This window comes from Balearica regulorum, chromosome 12 (genome assembly GCF_011004875.1).
Source record: "Balearica regulorum gibbericeps isolate bBalReg1 chromosome 12, bBalReg1.pri, whole genome shotgun sequence".
Taxonomy (NCBI): Eukaryota; Metazoa; Chordata; class Aves; order Gruiformes; family Gruidae; genus Balearica; species Balearica regulorum.
The window spans coordinates 13,961,601-13,976,388 of NC_046195.1; the positions used below are offsets into that span (position 1 = coordinate 13,961,601).

At 42.1% G+C, this 14,788-nt stretch overlaps 2 protein-coding genes across 9 annotated transcripts in view; one reads left to right on the top strand and one right to left on the bottom strand.

The window, feature by feature from the left end:
• The first annotated feature begins 855 nt into the window (after positions 1 to 855).
• On the top strand, positions 856 to 6,014 carry STARD5 (StAR related lipid transfer domain containing 5). Its single transcript, XM_075764120.1, has 6 exons — positions 856 to 1,013; positions 1,091 to 1,140; positions 1,277 to 1,409; positions 2,758 to 2,875; positions 3,846 to 3,939; positions 4,491 to 6,014. Exons 1-6 carry the CDS (start codon positions 924 to 926, stop codon positions 4,636 to 4,638), a joined length of 633 nt encoding a protein of 210 aa, XP_075620235.1. The 5' UTR covers positions 856 to 923; the 3' UTR covers positions 4,639 to 6,014.
• Positions 6,015 to 7,879: 1,865 nt separating this feature from the next.
• The window catches only part of IL16 (interleukin 16), a 48,514-nt gene continuing 41,605 nt past the window's right edge, over positions 7,880 to 14,788 (bottom strand). For all 8 annotated transcript variants that reach the window (XM_075764520.1, XM_075764519.1, XM_075764522.1 and 5 more), the window contains 6 exons: positions 13,639 to 14,734; positions 12,951 to 13,134; positions 11,156 to 11,257; positions 10,207 to 10,459; positions 9,171 to 9,296; positions 7,880 to 8,917 (listed from right to left, as the gene is read on the bottom strand). In XM_075764520.1, coding sequence (XP_075620635.1) covers positions 8,724 to 8,917; positions 9,171 to 9,296; positions 10,207 to 10,459; positions 11,156 to 11,257; positions 12,951 to 13,134; positions 13,639 to 14,734 — 1,955 coding nt within the window. In that variant the 3' untranslated portion in view covers positions 7,880 to 8,723. The remainder of the gene's footprint in view (positions 8,918 to 9,170; positions 9,297 to 10,206; positions 10,460 to 11,155; positions 11,258 to 12,950; positions 13,135 to 13,638; positions 14,735 to 14,788) is intronic.

The window sequence follows — 14,788 nt, forward strand, 5'->3', positions numbered from 1 at the left end:
CAAATAAATCAGCAATAGGTTAATTGCAGAGAACAGTGAGTTTCTTTAGAGCATACAGCAACAGGCAATGGAGTTCTTTGATCGTACCAAAGCACGTCAGCTGTCTAGATGAAATCCTAGCTCTTCTATTAATGGCAAGACTCTTCAGTCCAGCCTGATAAGCTTCACTGTGCAAAACTTTCTATCCATGGTCTTCATTTTACTCCTAATTTAATTCTATCCTGTTTTTCACACACCATTGCAATTTTACGCCTTCTTTAAGTGCTGAAGATTGCTCTTTTTTTCATGTCATTCGGATTACACTGGGATAAAAGAACCTTTGGCCAGGACCATGCTGTCTCTTTGCAGTCGGCTCCCCCAAGCCGTGCTGTGCGGCCAAGGGCTGTGGAGGGAGGACAGACGCCTCCTGGGTGTCTCGCCGGCCACCCCGCAGCCCCAGGCCTTGCAGGGGGGTGCGTTGGCCGTCAGCTGGCATGGCTGCACTGCAGCCTGGCTGGCAGCGGGTGAGCGGGGTCACCCCATCTCTAGGTAAGAGAACTCCCCTGGTTCCCTGCTGTGTTTGAAGGCCGGAGGCCACCTGAGTAACACTCCCTCACAGCTGCTCTCGCCCGGCAGCTCTTTTTCCCTCAGGCTGCTGCCTGGAGGCTGCCGGAGGGGAAGGCCCGCTCTTACCAGCTGTCCGGGACAGCTGGGCCACGGCCACCCGCGGCTCCGGGCTGGCCTGGATGGCCGACCCTAGTGTCGCCGCGAATTGCGCCCCGTGAGGCAAGGTGAGGCGACCTGCCTCCTCCGCCGTGGCGGCCGGATCGGCGGGAGGCCGTGGCCCCTCAGGTGAGGGGGCGGCGCCGCCATCGGCCCACGGGGGCGGTGCGGCCCGGCGCCCTCATAGGCGGTGGCGAGCGGCGGCTCCGCCCTGCCCGGCCATGGACTACGCGGGGCTCGCCGAGGCTGCGGCCGAGAAGATGGGGCTCTACCGGCGGGACCCCGGCGGCTGGCGGGGCTGCCGGCGCACGGTGAGCGGGCGGGGGCGGCTGAGGCGGGGCGGGGGGCCTGGCCCGGCGTGGCGGCTGAAAGCTCCCCCTCCCCGCAGAGCGAGGTTTCGGTGTCTTGGAGACCTTCCGCGGAGTTCGCCGGCAACGTGTGAGTACGCCCGGCGCCCCGCGTTCATTTCCCGAGATGCTGGGGTGAGCGATCGCCCCCCGCGGTGCTGCCGCGGGGTGTTTGGGGCCAGGCAGGGTAGAGCAGCGGGTTTTGGTTTCGTTTCGTCCCGCCGCAGGTACAGGGGAGAGGGGATCCTGCCTGCCAACCCCCAGGACGTCTGGGAATGTATAAAGCCGGTGGCCGGCGGGTCCAGGACCAAGTGGGACCAAAACGTGAAGGACTTTGAGGTCGTCGAAGTCGTCAGTGATGTAAGTTCCTTAAAAACCGTGGTGGTGCGGTTAACACAGTGTTGTGTTCAGAAGCATCGGGCTCTGTGCTGGCGTTCCTGTTGTAGTGCCCCAAGAAACAGCCTGTGCTGTGTGCAGGGAGGTACAAGTTCTCAAGAAGTTGCACAGCCTCTGGATCAATCTGACAACACTCGGAGTAGGAATTTTTTTCCTTTTTTTTCTTTTCTGTAAATTGCATATGTTTTCTTATAAATGGCTTACTTTTCTGAAAGGAGCTACTAATACATTCTTGGCTAAATACTACATACTTGAAATATGTAAATGTATGATGTTAAAGATTCCTGCACTACTTTTTTGTTAATGCTGGAAATCCGGCTAAGCATAATTATTTTAAACAAGGTATTTGTGAGGGAAGAGGCGGTTTAGAGAATACATAGACTGAGCCAAGCAGTGAAGGGTTTGTGTCATCGGCATTAATTCAGGCCCTGAGTTTCACCATGGCAGCACGCGATGCTCTGCCCTTAACTGGCTACCTGACCTTGGGACCCAGTGTGTTGCCTCAGTGTCTCCATCATTAAACCGGATATGTTGCACTTGGAGCATACAGATGAAGAGGGCTATGTATGAGCAGTAGTTTCTGCTGCACCAGTTATACAGTATAATTTCCAATTTTTTTTTTTTTTTATGTTTAAGTGTGTCAGAACCTTAAAAGGGCATTAGATTTAGATCCCCAAATTTGAAGTATATGTAGGTGCTCAGAGGCAGCCAGGGTGCAAACACAACCAGTCCCAGGTATGTTTGTGAAAGTACTGGGAAGATTATTTTTCTTCACATTTAATATTAATTATAAAATTATACTTTAGAAATGCTGCAACCTTCCCCTTGAAATTCATAGACTTTATCAGACTTGCCAGCACTCAGCAGTGTGATATAGAAACCTCTGTTTTGGGGAGCCTATCACCACTGAACCCCTATAGAAGGGGATGGTAGTGTTAAGGTTTCTGCAGTGTAACAAATCTGGGTATTGAGTCATATCTCATGTGATATGGTACTTCCTGGAAAGGAGAAGCATTTTATCTGTCCTGTGAGCACAGATGTGCCAGAGTTGTTTTTCAGCATCCCTTGTGGTATCTGTCCTTAAACAACCTGGGAGCAACACGTTATCACATTGGTTTTTTCCATTAAACTGTCCTTAATCAACCTGCTGTTGTGCCTTTTGACTGTGCTGATTTGCATTGTGTTTAACAAAGGGTGAACTCCTTGATACAGTTTGGAAAGTGTAACTGGAAAGAGTACCAGAAAGTACAGGGATTTTTCTTCTGTACTTTTGAAAGCATCAACTGATATAACTCTGTTTTATGATTTCCAGACTGTTTCTGTATGCAGAACCACAACTCCTTCAGCTTTCATGAGGATTATTTCACCAAGAGAATTTGTGGATGTGGTACTAATGAAGCAATATGAAGATGGTACGATGCTATCTGCTGGTAAGATTCTCGTGTTCTCAACATGTTCACGTTTTGTTAGGAGATAACCAGCAGCTACTGGGAATAAATATAAAATAAAAAATAAGTAACATGCTGTTTAGTAGTTTTTGATCTGATCTTGATCAGAAGATAAAATATTAGTGATCTCTTTACATCCTTGTTCTCAGAGCACATAAGTCACCTTAACATTCAGATCATGATGATATTGTTGGCCTGTGGTTGCTTCTCTTGCTATGCTTTTGAGATTGAATAAGTATTTCATTTCATTTACTATTAAGTTCTAGGGTGGTGGTTGTTTTTTTTAAGAATTTATAGAACTTGTCCCATTAGGCTAAATCCTGCTTTAACATTTTCTGCACTGCCTGTAGATTTTGGCGAAGTCATTGAATAAATGAACTACTCCTGTAAGTGGCAATAATTGTTCTTATGAAACCAAATGGTGCTGATTTTTAACAGGCTGCCACCATGTGGAAGGATTTTTTTTTTCTTTTTTCACTTTCCTGTTGTTTACTTGTAACAAGTCAGTGTTTTTATTGCCCCACTATTGAGCTGTCCAGTTTTCCCATCCTGTTCAGGAATGCCTTGTCAGGAATTTATGTATTTGCTAGAGTGCATATACCTCTGTGGTACAGTTTTGTTGGAAGTAACTTGAATGACGTCTCAAGAAAAGCAATGCCCTCACACAACACGGGTTCAGTGAAACTCCCTCAAAGTCTCTTGCTTGAAGTAACAATTGCTTCTAAATTCAGCACTGCTTTGATTTCCCCATTCCATGGCCAGAGCGGTTCCTTTTAACCTCCTTTTGACTGCTTGTATGGCACAGCCCCACATTGAAAAGGTTATACTGACGTTCTTCTTAAATATTTTCTCTTTTAGGGAGTTTGCTTCTCAGCCTGGTGCTTTGAGTACCAAGGACTCTTTCCCATCTTCTGTGAAAATGACACTGTTCTTGAATGCTTTTTTCTTACAGCCACCAACGTGGAACACCCACTGTGTCCTCCTCAACCAAATTTCGTGAGAGGTTTTAATTATCCCTGTGGCTGTTTCTGTATACCTCTTCCAGGGTAAGAAGCGATCTATCTGAACGTTATGTATTCTAAAGCCCTTCTTATCCATCGTGCGGTGTGCTCATGCGTACGTGGCCACATGTGATCTGTAGCCTCTTGGCAATAGCATGTTTCTCTCTTCCTTTGGTAATCATTATGACAGAGCATCTTTTTTGTTCTCTTTGTGCGTGCAATGAATTAGTCTCTCTTCATTTCCTAGCGGGAAGTCTTTAATGTTACAGGAACCATCATCATGGTAGGATTCTCGCTGACCTCTTAAGCAGAGATTCAGCAGAACATACAAGTATGGTCTGAATTTTTGGTAAATGAGTATCTGGTTATTACATTGCTGTAATTAATAAATAGAGTCATGTACCTAATTAGGGCCTAGTTTAACTGTAATTTGACTTGTGGGGATAGCCAGATTCATTGAAATTTGGAATTAATGTCTGTTAAAAAAAAAAAAAGTACTTGAAAATATCTATCATTGGACAATATATATGAGTCATTATAAAGTTCTTAACGATTTTAAACTGCTGGCTATAAAATTACTTGTATTGTCTTTGCAGGGAGCCAGACAGAACTCAACTCCTCAGTTTCTTTCAGACTGATCTTGGTGGGTATCTTCCCCAGACGGTGGTGGATTCCTTCTTTCCAGCCAGCATAGCTGGGTTTTACAGCAACCTGACCAAAGCTGTTAAGGCATTAAAAGCCTGACAAGACCAATTGCTGACACCACCAGCTGAGAGTAGGAAAAAGCCTGGCAGCTTGAGGATAGCAATAGGAAGTTGGCCTTACAGGACTTTACTACCAGCAGAGATACTTATGAAAGATGAAAGGGGAGCAATGGATTGAGTAAAGCAGATTTTTAAACCAGCGTTTTCTACCTGTCTCTATGGAAAGCAATGCATTCTTTTCTGATATGCTATCCTTCATTTTCATAATTAGAAAAGTGTCACACCAGAGGCTGAAAGGATCCTGGAGCCAGCACTGGGGGCTGTGTGTGGGGAGAAGATGCACATACTAGATCTGTTCTTGGCCACACTTTGTTAGCGTCTGTGAGGAGGAGCTTTGCTAAAATCCACTGAGCACTATAGCGTTAGCCAGGTGCAGGTCACCCCTGGTTTGTGCGTGAAGCTCCCCATAGACTCCTGTGGAACAACGTTCCTTCCCCAAAATAAGAGGCAGCTCTTTTGCTATCAGCACTCATAGAGCTGCTGAGCTGCTTCAGTGGGTCCAAGCCAACAAATGGTAAAAGCCAGAACAAATTGGATTTGTGTGGAGGATCCCAGTTGTTTGTTCTAGCAGACTTCAGTACTAATGGTAAATATGCCTTAAGTGCTTTTTTCCTAAATTGACGTCTAGCAGTGCAAATCAATTCATAGGTCTGTGGGGTAGAAAATAGATACTCTTCCTTCCTCCCTTCTGTACCAAACCCAGTGATTTCCACAATGTCATGCAACAAATTGCACTGACAGAGTGGCAATAAAGACAGACAATGGAGCACTTTACTTGCCATTTTTTGAACTGTACTTGAAATTACCATTTTTAATTGTACTTGAACATTTTCGATCTCTTGTGGTGAGATGTTTTAACGGGTAAATAATCTTTTCTGTAGCTTAGTCTTGACTTGACAGGTCATAAGGACATTGCTTTTTCTCTAAGACTGGTTTGCCTCACAGCACTATCTTGGGAAATCGGCTTCTGATCTTGTGTGCAGTGATGCATCCAGCTTTAGAAAACATTTATGGTGCTGGTTACTGCAGGAATGTCAGACGTTACTGTAGATTACATATTATTACAAAAGAAAAACTAGTTGCTGAATTAGGAATTTAAATGCAGGTTGTGATTTTAACGCTCTAACTCAATTATTTAACTAGGTTAATATGTTCTGCTTTCTGTCCTTGTATTTGTTTTATATTTAGTATAGGACTTTATATTTAGTACAGGAGTTGCACACAAAGTTTCCCACTATAAATCTCACACTATGGAATAGATTTTTTTCAAGGAATCAGTTTTTAATCTAGTGTCCTTTGTGTACAAAGATGTAAAACCTTGTATGAGTGTGATGTAATAAATATTTTTCCGCTACATCTTGCTGTTTTTCCTGTATCATCCTTTAAAATGGTTCCTCGTGTACCTGTTTTGTCAGGGAACAAATGTAAGAGCCACTTGTATTCAGAGAGATGCTGAAGGTCCAAGGCAACAAGAGAGGGAAAAGCCTTCACTCCAGTTTACACTCCCCACTGAGGATTAAAGGTGTTTTGGTGAGAGCACTCACCCTCCCAGCTTCTTTCCCTTGATGTTTGGTCCTTATTTCCAATTTAGATTGCCACTTTCTGTGCATAAGAAGAGTAACATTCACTGAGGAGACATTTGGGCCCTGAGATTACAGAGGCTCATACATATTTATCTAAATGTACTAAAGTTGTTGGCATGAAGTTCAGTATCTCGGCAAGTTTTTGCAGGATTTTGATTAATTTAATTAGCAAAAAGTTCAAGGTGCAGACCTCAGGTCACCACTTGTTATTCCTGCAAGTAAAGCTTTTGCAGACAATGGGGCTTTTTATTAGCTATTTATTATGTATTTTAATATTTTTGTTATTGCTCTGAGCACTAGAGGTGGTAGGTGAGACTCTTCCTTGGAATAACTTAAGAATCCCTTTTCAGAGTGCTCAACACATTTTATCCAGAAGGAACTAAGAGTCCTTGACATTCAGCCTTCTGCCCTGCCAAATTGGAGATGGGAATTTCTTGGCAAAGATCATCTTGTAAGATCTTGAAGAACTCCTTAGTGAGACACGCTGCCTGTCATACAGTATGTTTTGACTTCTTCTGATCATGGCAGATGCCAGGAAATTTTGGAAGTAAGAGCACCTCTGGAAAAACGAGATCAAACATGTCTTGGTGGTTCTATGTCAGTTTTAAATTGATGAAATTTAATAGCTGTTTCAGGTGAGGACACCTTCAGCAGATGGCATTGAAGTAATTAAGGTATTCTGTGCTGTGGCTGTAACTAGTCCAGTCTCTGTTGTAAAAGTTATGAAGCTGACCAAAAATTTGATCTTTCACAGGAAAACTTTAACAGTGCTGAAGAGTTCAGGCCCTCTTTTCTGTGCAGAAATCATTCATGTTTTTCCTGCATTGGTGGTATGGGCAAGTGGTTGAAAAATTTTAGAATCTTTTATATGCACCAGGCATTTACTTAAACTTTGTTAAGCCTAAGCCAATAATGCAGATTAAGTTAAATACAAGAAATTCTAAAAAAAACCAATGAAATATTCAGAGAGTTTCAGGTAAGTACCAGCTTAAAAAAAAGTACAAAAAGACTCCCTCTCATATTTTTCTCCTATCTTGGTTGCTACCCAATCCCTATAAACTTTGTTTTGAGGATTGTTTGGTTGGGTTTTGGAAAACGCAGCTCAATTGGGAAGGGGTTTGGAAGTGTTGGGGCACATGGCTTGTCAAGAATGTACTTTTGAGGATTAACATAGAGTTGACTTGTGAGGAAAGGCCAAAGCAAGTTGTATGCCTGGATGTAATTAATACTTTCTGCTGTCTATCCTACTTTCCTTCCTCTCAATTGCTGTTTCTGTGACATTGTGTTAAGTGCACAGAAAACAGCTTCTGAACCCCTGCAGTTGTATGGTTTGGTAAAATTAAGTATTCAAGGCTGCAGCAATTCCCAGCTATGGGAAGGTGAACAGCCAAGGACAATAAGCAGTGCAGCCATCTGACTTTCAACTGGCATGTCACTATGTCCTTCCTGATATTGCATCTCTCCCTTTAGTGAAATCGGTCAGAGAAAACCAAGTAGGTGCACAAGACCATCTTGCCATAGGTACACATGCTTCTGCTGGTAAAATTCCATACAGTCCTTAGAGAGGACTGCCAAAATGCTGATAGTGTTTGAAGCATAGATTTATCTCCAAGTTATTTAGTGTTTCCAGAATAAACGTTTAGATTCAGAACTTTTAATTCCCAAATGCTCTCACTTGTAAGGTACTTTCCCTTACAAAATGAACACAAAGACATTTCAAAAAATGTGTGTGGTTAGAAGGTAAAAGTTGGTTCTAAATGGCCTTGTTACTCTCCTGCTGTAGTCCTCTGGCCAGAGGAAGGTTAGAAAAACCTCCACTATATTACCCTCAGCATCCTGCCTCACCCTTGCAACATTGCAAGACGGTCCTTTACCACCACCGCCACCCATGTTTGCCTGTTGGAGTTGAGATGGTTCTGTCAATTGCTAGTAGAAAGATACCCTAGACAGGTTTTGGCTGTTCTGTGGTTTGAATAGAAAAGCTGGAGTTTTTCAGGGATGTTGTCATTTTGACACACAAAATTGCATCCCCTTTCTCTGCCCTTTACACATTCCCTAAGGCTATTCCTTTGGTGTAGTGTTTAGGGTTGTAGACATATTTCTTCCTCCTGGGTAAGGCAGGGGACAAGACTTGTAGAGTAGGACTGAAAACTTCGCACAGAATGTGCATTTGATATTTAAGTTAATGCCTTAAAATAGGAGAGTACTATAGCTATCACTTATTTTATTACAACCAGTATATTATTAATGGTCATTATATATAATTCTACACTTTGGAACATCTGTTTCTGAATGCTGAAATAACAATCGTGTACATTTTGTGCAGATCTTACTTTATCCCAGACAGTTTGCTCTGTAGCTGGCAATAAGATCATACATACTTTTCATATGCACTTTGAGTATCTTGCTGTGCTTGCCAAATGGCTGCAAGTAATAAAATCCTTTTCTGTTTGTAATATTGGCAGTAGTCTAATTCCTCCTCTTACAAAGTTTCAGATGACTTGGTGGTAACAGAGCTTGGATTCTTCCTCTTGATGATAGCTGTGATGGGCCCATCAGGTAATGCCTTGATTATATTCCATGCTTCAAATCGAGTGAGTCCTTGCATGGCAGTTGTGTGCACTTGTAGAAGCTCATCACCAGGCTGAACAGGGCTGCTTTGTTCTAATGCAGTCCCTGGAGAAAGAAAATGAATTTCCTTTAATTCTATGTGCAGAGTCTTTAACAGATCTTTCACTTATTAAGGATCACCAGCATGTTTGGTATAAACCACCTGGTCTCAGCAGGCAACAAATTGCTGGCACTGCACAAGATAATGCTGCATTTACAAAAAATACCATTTTCATGGGTATAAATCAGCAGTCAGTTATGAACAGCACAAGTTTGCATCAGCTAAGAACTTGCTGTATGTGCATTTAACTGTGTTTACCTTTAAATATCCTGTTGATGATGATGGGTTTATCTCCATGAACAGAGCCCTTCCCTCCTTCCAGACTGAATCCTAAACCGGCGGGTGTTTTTTCTAGAATTACAGTGCAGATTGTATCTTCAGTTGCTGGAAACAAATGGAAAGTTAGCAGATGGGCACTGCATAGTCTGAAAAGCTAAAACATCTGTTACAAAAAATGAACTTCTGTTTTGTTTGCAAAGGCACCATAAACTGACAAATGAAAGGGAAAACTATAACTTTTGACTCCTCATTTTGTCATTGTAAGGCCCTCTGGGAAACTGGGGAGAGCAGGTCATGTTTGAATTCATGGCAGGATGGAAATACAAAAATTAAAGCTGGTGACATTTGCTAGAATTAGAAAAATTTGTTCAATGAACAAAATTTAAGGTAAACATATTTTTCTTGATGTTAGTTATGAAATTGTTATCAACCTACAAAGCTGCTAATGTTTATTTGCAGTACATAAATAAAGCCACAGATCCCCAGATTATGCTTGGGGGGAGGGGGGAACCAACAAGCCCCACACCACAGAAATGTCTCAAGAATATGAAAGGTTCTGCAAAAATCTGACCCTGCTATGTTTCAGATGAAGCCACCTGCTATATCAGACAATAGCACATTGTTTGTTCAAACCAAAATTCACAGAGAAAGTCTTGTAAACCAGAATCTAATAATATTAGACTAAAGAATTACTGTTCACTGAGTTGTCATTATACCTTCTGTTAGATGTGTTACTACAATAATAATCTTTGTATGTCTACAGAAATTCATACAGAGGACCACACTTATGTTACTCCAAACTGTTCCTTTATTTTAGAAATCTGTTAATTCTTTCCCTTTCCAACAAATTTATTACAAATTCCAGCTTCAGGAATGTTTTGTTAACCATGCTGTCTTTAATCATCGCTCTCAGATTTACACAGCCAATGCTGAACTGCTTTATGAACATCCAGACTTCAGGTGATGAGCAAACACTTAGCAGGTGGAGGCTGCAAGGTAATGCCATTGAACTTACCAGACTCTTGTGAGGCATCACTTGCTACCGAAGATCTGCTAGAGTTGATTGAAACATTGAGATTTTTTTCTCCATCTTTAGCTTTTCTAGTGACAACAACAGCTTGTCTGGGTTGTCGAGCCTGCCGCATGATTGCCGAGGCATCACTGTGAGTTGCACCTTTAAGAGACTTTCCATTAATGGATAGTACTTCATCTCCTTTCTGAATAGTTCCTTCCTGAGATGCTAGTCCATTGGGAAACACTTTGTGAACCTATTGAAGAGCCCAATCACCACACACACACAAGGAAAGAGGGGAAAAAAGGACAAATCACTAGATCGCTCAGTTAATGCTTTTTTACCACGCTCATTTTCCATTCTTTGCCAGGAACGAGTTGTGTCTAGCACATTTCAGGACTGAGGGTTGAATAAATTTGTGCAGAGAAGTTGTCCTGGGCACAGCCCTCTTCAAGCAGCTAGGCAATCTGTTTAGCCCCGGTATCTATGTGCCCATGGTACCTACCTTGCTTGCGCTACTTCCTGACCCTCTCACTGCTCTGCTAGTGGGAGGTAGAAGACATGAAGCTAGGCTCTAGCTTCCTGACCCCTTACGTGTCTACGCATTCATCTCATTCCTCCTGACCGCCCTGCATGGTCTTCTATAAGCATGTGAATAAGATGTTAGTTACTTCTTGCCGAAGGCTGTATGTTATTCCGCTGTGGCTGTCAGAGCTGCTGGGGAGTATGGTGCCCTAGGAAACAGGACACTGCTGCCAGTCACCTGGAGAGGGCACCTCTGTGCAGAAGGATCCTTTATTCACCCATTAAGACAATGATTCTTCTGACTCTATCACTACAGCTGCCTACTTTGATCATGCCAAAAGTCAGCCTCTGTAGCAGAAAACTGGTAAGTTACATGTTTTTAGATAGAGTTGGTTCTGGGCTATTTTTTAACAAAGATGCTACTTACTGTTATCACTTTGTTTTCTAGATCAATGCCCCCTGCCAGGCTGAATCCAAGCCCGGTATCTTCTTCTTTATGCAAAATTGTAACATGAATATCATCAAATTCCTGGGCAGAGAAAAAAAAAAAGAATGTCAAGAACTTCCCAATAGATATGTCAAGATGATTGGAAAATCAGCATGTCCGTTGTGCATTTTTTAAAGAGACTTAGTGGCATAAGCATAATACTGAGATGTTTAGTATTTGGTTTTGATCAAATTTACCTGTTAATTACCTATTTTACAAAATGCTATTCTGTGTCTAAAATGGTTCTGGTTTAGTAAACAGGTTATCAGTTGGATCTGAAACGTAAATTGAATTTTGTTAAAGAGTATAGATATCACGTACTGTAGAAACAGAAAATATTGCTGAATTATGCTAGAGGATCTTTTCATTGAAAAAGTGGAAAAATAATTTGGCATACAACTCATAAGTGTCACAGCTTAAAAATTGCTTCTGTCTTATTTGGGTTTTTTTTAAACAATGTTCTAGTAACAAGTGGAGTAAGCTGTCTCTGACTGTGTTATCCCAAAAATGAGTTTGTACAGGGTAACAACTCCTGTTTAACCTAGTTTCCTGAGGAAACGCGGCTTTCTTGACCACAATTTCAAAATCATGTTTAGCATGTAAGCAAGTGTGGTTGCATCTTTTGGTATTGTCTTGTTTCCTTCCACAATTGAATCCACTGGCCAGCTGTAACCAGGCAGAGGGCACCTGCTGCTCTGAGATTGTCCTTAAAGTTCCATGAAAACAGACGACTTGATACGAGAGAGGCTAATCTCCCATGTAGCTTTTACTGCCGAGCAGACCAAAAATATCAACATGGGATGTTGACAAGAAACACAAATTGATACAAAACTTGCCTTTCATTAATTCTGCTTGTCAAATTGCTTTTTGTTTGCAACGTACTAGCAAAGTTTGGTGTAGCCAGTGAGAATTTGTCTCTGACATGAGACTATGTCTACCTAGTATTCTGACAGGCAGAGATAATTCACTCCCACAGTCCATGCAGTACGGACACAAACCAGGACTAACCTGGGAGACGTGCCGCTGCGGTTAGCTACGAGGCAAAAGCTCTCTTAGCTTAGGCTCATTGGTGCGTCAGTGCAGGTAGGCAGCTTTTGCACAGCTTGGAGTGTCTTAACACAGCAAGCACATGGCTGCCAGCAGAAGCTGAACTGTTTTCAGTGCAGAGCTCTGGATGTTCTCTGCTCTTCCTTTGAGTGTGAGCAGTCTATAAAAGCCTTTACAGTCTGGAATGCACAGATTTAACCTTGATTTTTACTTATTCTGGGCTTTATCACAATTCTAGATGAATCCAGCTAGATTAAAGGTTGCTCAGTATCCCTAAAATGAGGCATTGGGTATCTCAGACTGGCAATCCAAATAAAAAGAAAGACCTCCTCTATCACAGAATCATAGAATGGTTTGGGTTGGAAGAGACCTTAAGGATCATCTAGTTTCAACCACCCTGCCTGGGCAGGGATACCCTCTACTAGACCAGGTTGCTCATGCCTGCTTCTGCATACACTGACCTTAATTGCTGAATAACTGTTATCCCACTAATTAAATGGGTATCACTCTTGCTTAGTTATCTTTGAAGACTTCTTCAAGATTTTTGATCAAAAGAGATAAATATTACTACTGCTGCAAATTGAGATGACTGTTTTATTTGTTATGATATGAAGTTGCAAAGATTAACCAGGCACATCCACTCCACAGCTTTCTGAAAATCATGCACAAAAAGAAAAAGCAGATTTACCTTTAAGGTTGCTTCATCTAGCGATTTGACTTCCTCTATAAGCTTTGCTAACTCTTCAGGGGAAAGCAGAGAGATGACAGACTGCCCTGACACACCGGATGCTTGAGGTGAGCCATGTTCCTGTTTCTCTTCCTCTTTCTCATTGTCTGCTAGGTTCACAGTATATTCTCTCAATTCGGAGAGGCTGTCCCATTGTAACAAGAATAAAAAAAGAAACATTGAGTTATGAAAGAACATACCCACAAAAGCATGGCACAGACAATTTTGGAGCAGTCATCATTTGATCTTATTTAATTGGGGTGGTAGCTCCTATAGTAAGTATAATAAATACATACAAATGTAAATTAATCATGTTAGCCTAACAGAAGTAAGATGCATCACATGAAAAGGATAGGAATAATCTCTTGGCCCCAGGCAAAACCAGACTTAAATCTTCTTTATCATGGCAATGCTAGAAATTTTCCTCCTTAAGTAGGAGGAAGTGTGAAATATACATGTGCTTATATATTACAAATTAAAAGAAGTGTAGCAGTCATGTGAGTCATTCAACCTGTATGCTCTAAAAAAATTCTTAGTCTGTGCATTACTACTGTGCGCTACTACCTTAGAATGTTAATCTGTCAGTGGAGCAGCACAGATGCCCACCAATGCTGATCTGCAAATCTGATTTTTAAATACAGTATCTTACTTTAGTGAAAATCCAGTGTCCAGGTGATGATTTTCACTTGCAGGTGAGGGAGAAGTCCCATCCTCCTCCACAGAGGACTGAGACAATGTGTCCAGATATTCCCATGCACTGTTTCCAGAAGAGACTGGAGACTGAGGAAGGCAAAGTAAAGATTTCATTAAAGCAGATGACACCTGGCTACTGATGGAATAGATTTTGCTATACTTTTCATCATATGTCTTCATCATCTCACAAGATTGGGTAGCAGTAAGTGGGAAGCTTCGTGATCGTAGGCTGTGTGCTTTTGCGACCGATACAAGATGGGAAGGTGCAACGGATTCTGTAGTTGAGAGACCCGAGGAATTTTCAGTGTTGGCATTGTCGCTTTGCTCTAAGCTAGCCGCAAAGGCCTCCCCAGGAGAGGGAGATCTATCTAGGCTCTTTGTACCCGTGACCACAGGTGGCTTTGACTGTTGTTGGCTAGTTTCACAATGTTGGAGAAGGGCTTGGTTTAAATGAGCTGGAGCCACTTCTGACCCTGTTGCAGTAGGAGAGTGTTCTTTCTGGACTGATGGTTTCAGGCTAAACCTTCGGTGTAATTTTTCAGGTGACTGTGGAGCACTCAAGGATTCAAACGAGCTTATTCTTTGTTTTATTGATGATCCCCTAGGGGAGACTCGGGATAAGCTGGATTGCAGTTCTTTGCTGGAAATACTCTCAGGGTCAGGAGGACTTTGATCTGCCTGTGGTTTTAGATCTGAATTTGCTTTTCTCAATCCTTTCAGACTTTGGCGAAACCAGGCTGGCTTAGGTGCAACAGGAGGACCCTTTTTCGTGCTGTCATTTTCACCTGATTTTAGTACTTTTGAACTGACTGTTTCTGATTCTGATTTCTTCAGAGCTGTCTCTGAGCTGCTTCGATTTTGGTTCTCTTTGGTTTTGTCGATGCCAGGTTGCAAATCTAAGTGGACGTTATCTTCACTCATTGTAGGATTAAATAAGCTTTTTATGCAGTCAGAAATTTTAACCCAAGGGTCTTCTGTTGTTATATCAAGACTATAATCTACCCGTGCTTGTCTTTTAAGTATAGGCTTTTGTATTGATGAAAGTGGATTACCTGTATTAGAGAAACATTGATTATAAATGAGCCTCCTTCTGCTGCTCCTTCTCC

Excerpts from the sequence above, each read along its gene's own strand:
- STARD5 (XM_075764120.1), top strand. The coding sequence starts at position 924 with ATGGACTACGCGGGGCTCGCCGAGGCTGCGGCCGAGAAGATGGGGCTC. Across the intron at positions 1,410-2,757 it reads TCGTCGAAGTCGTCAGTGAT|ACTGTTTCTGTATGCAGAAC; the intron begins GTAAGTTCCTTA and ends TATGATTTCCAG. Across the intron at positions 3,940-4,490 it reads TTCTGTATACCTCTTCCAGG|GGAGCCAGACAGAACTCAAC; the intron begins GTAAGAAGCGAT and ends TTGTCTTTGCAG.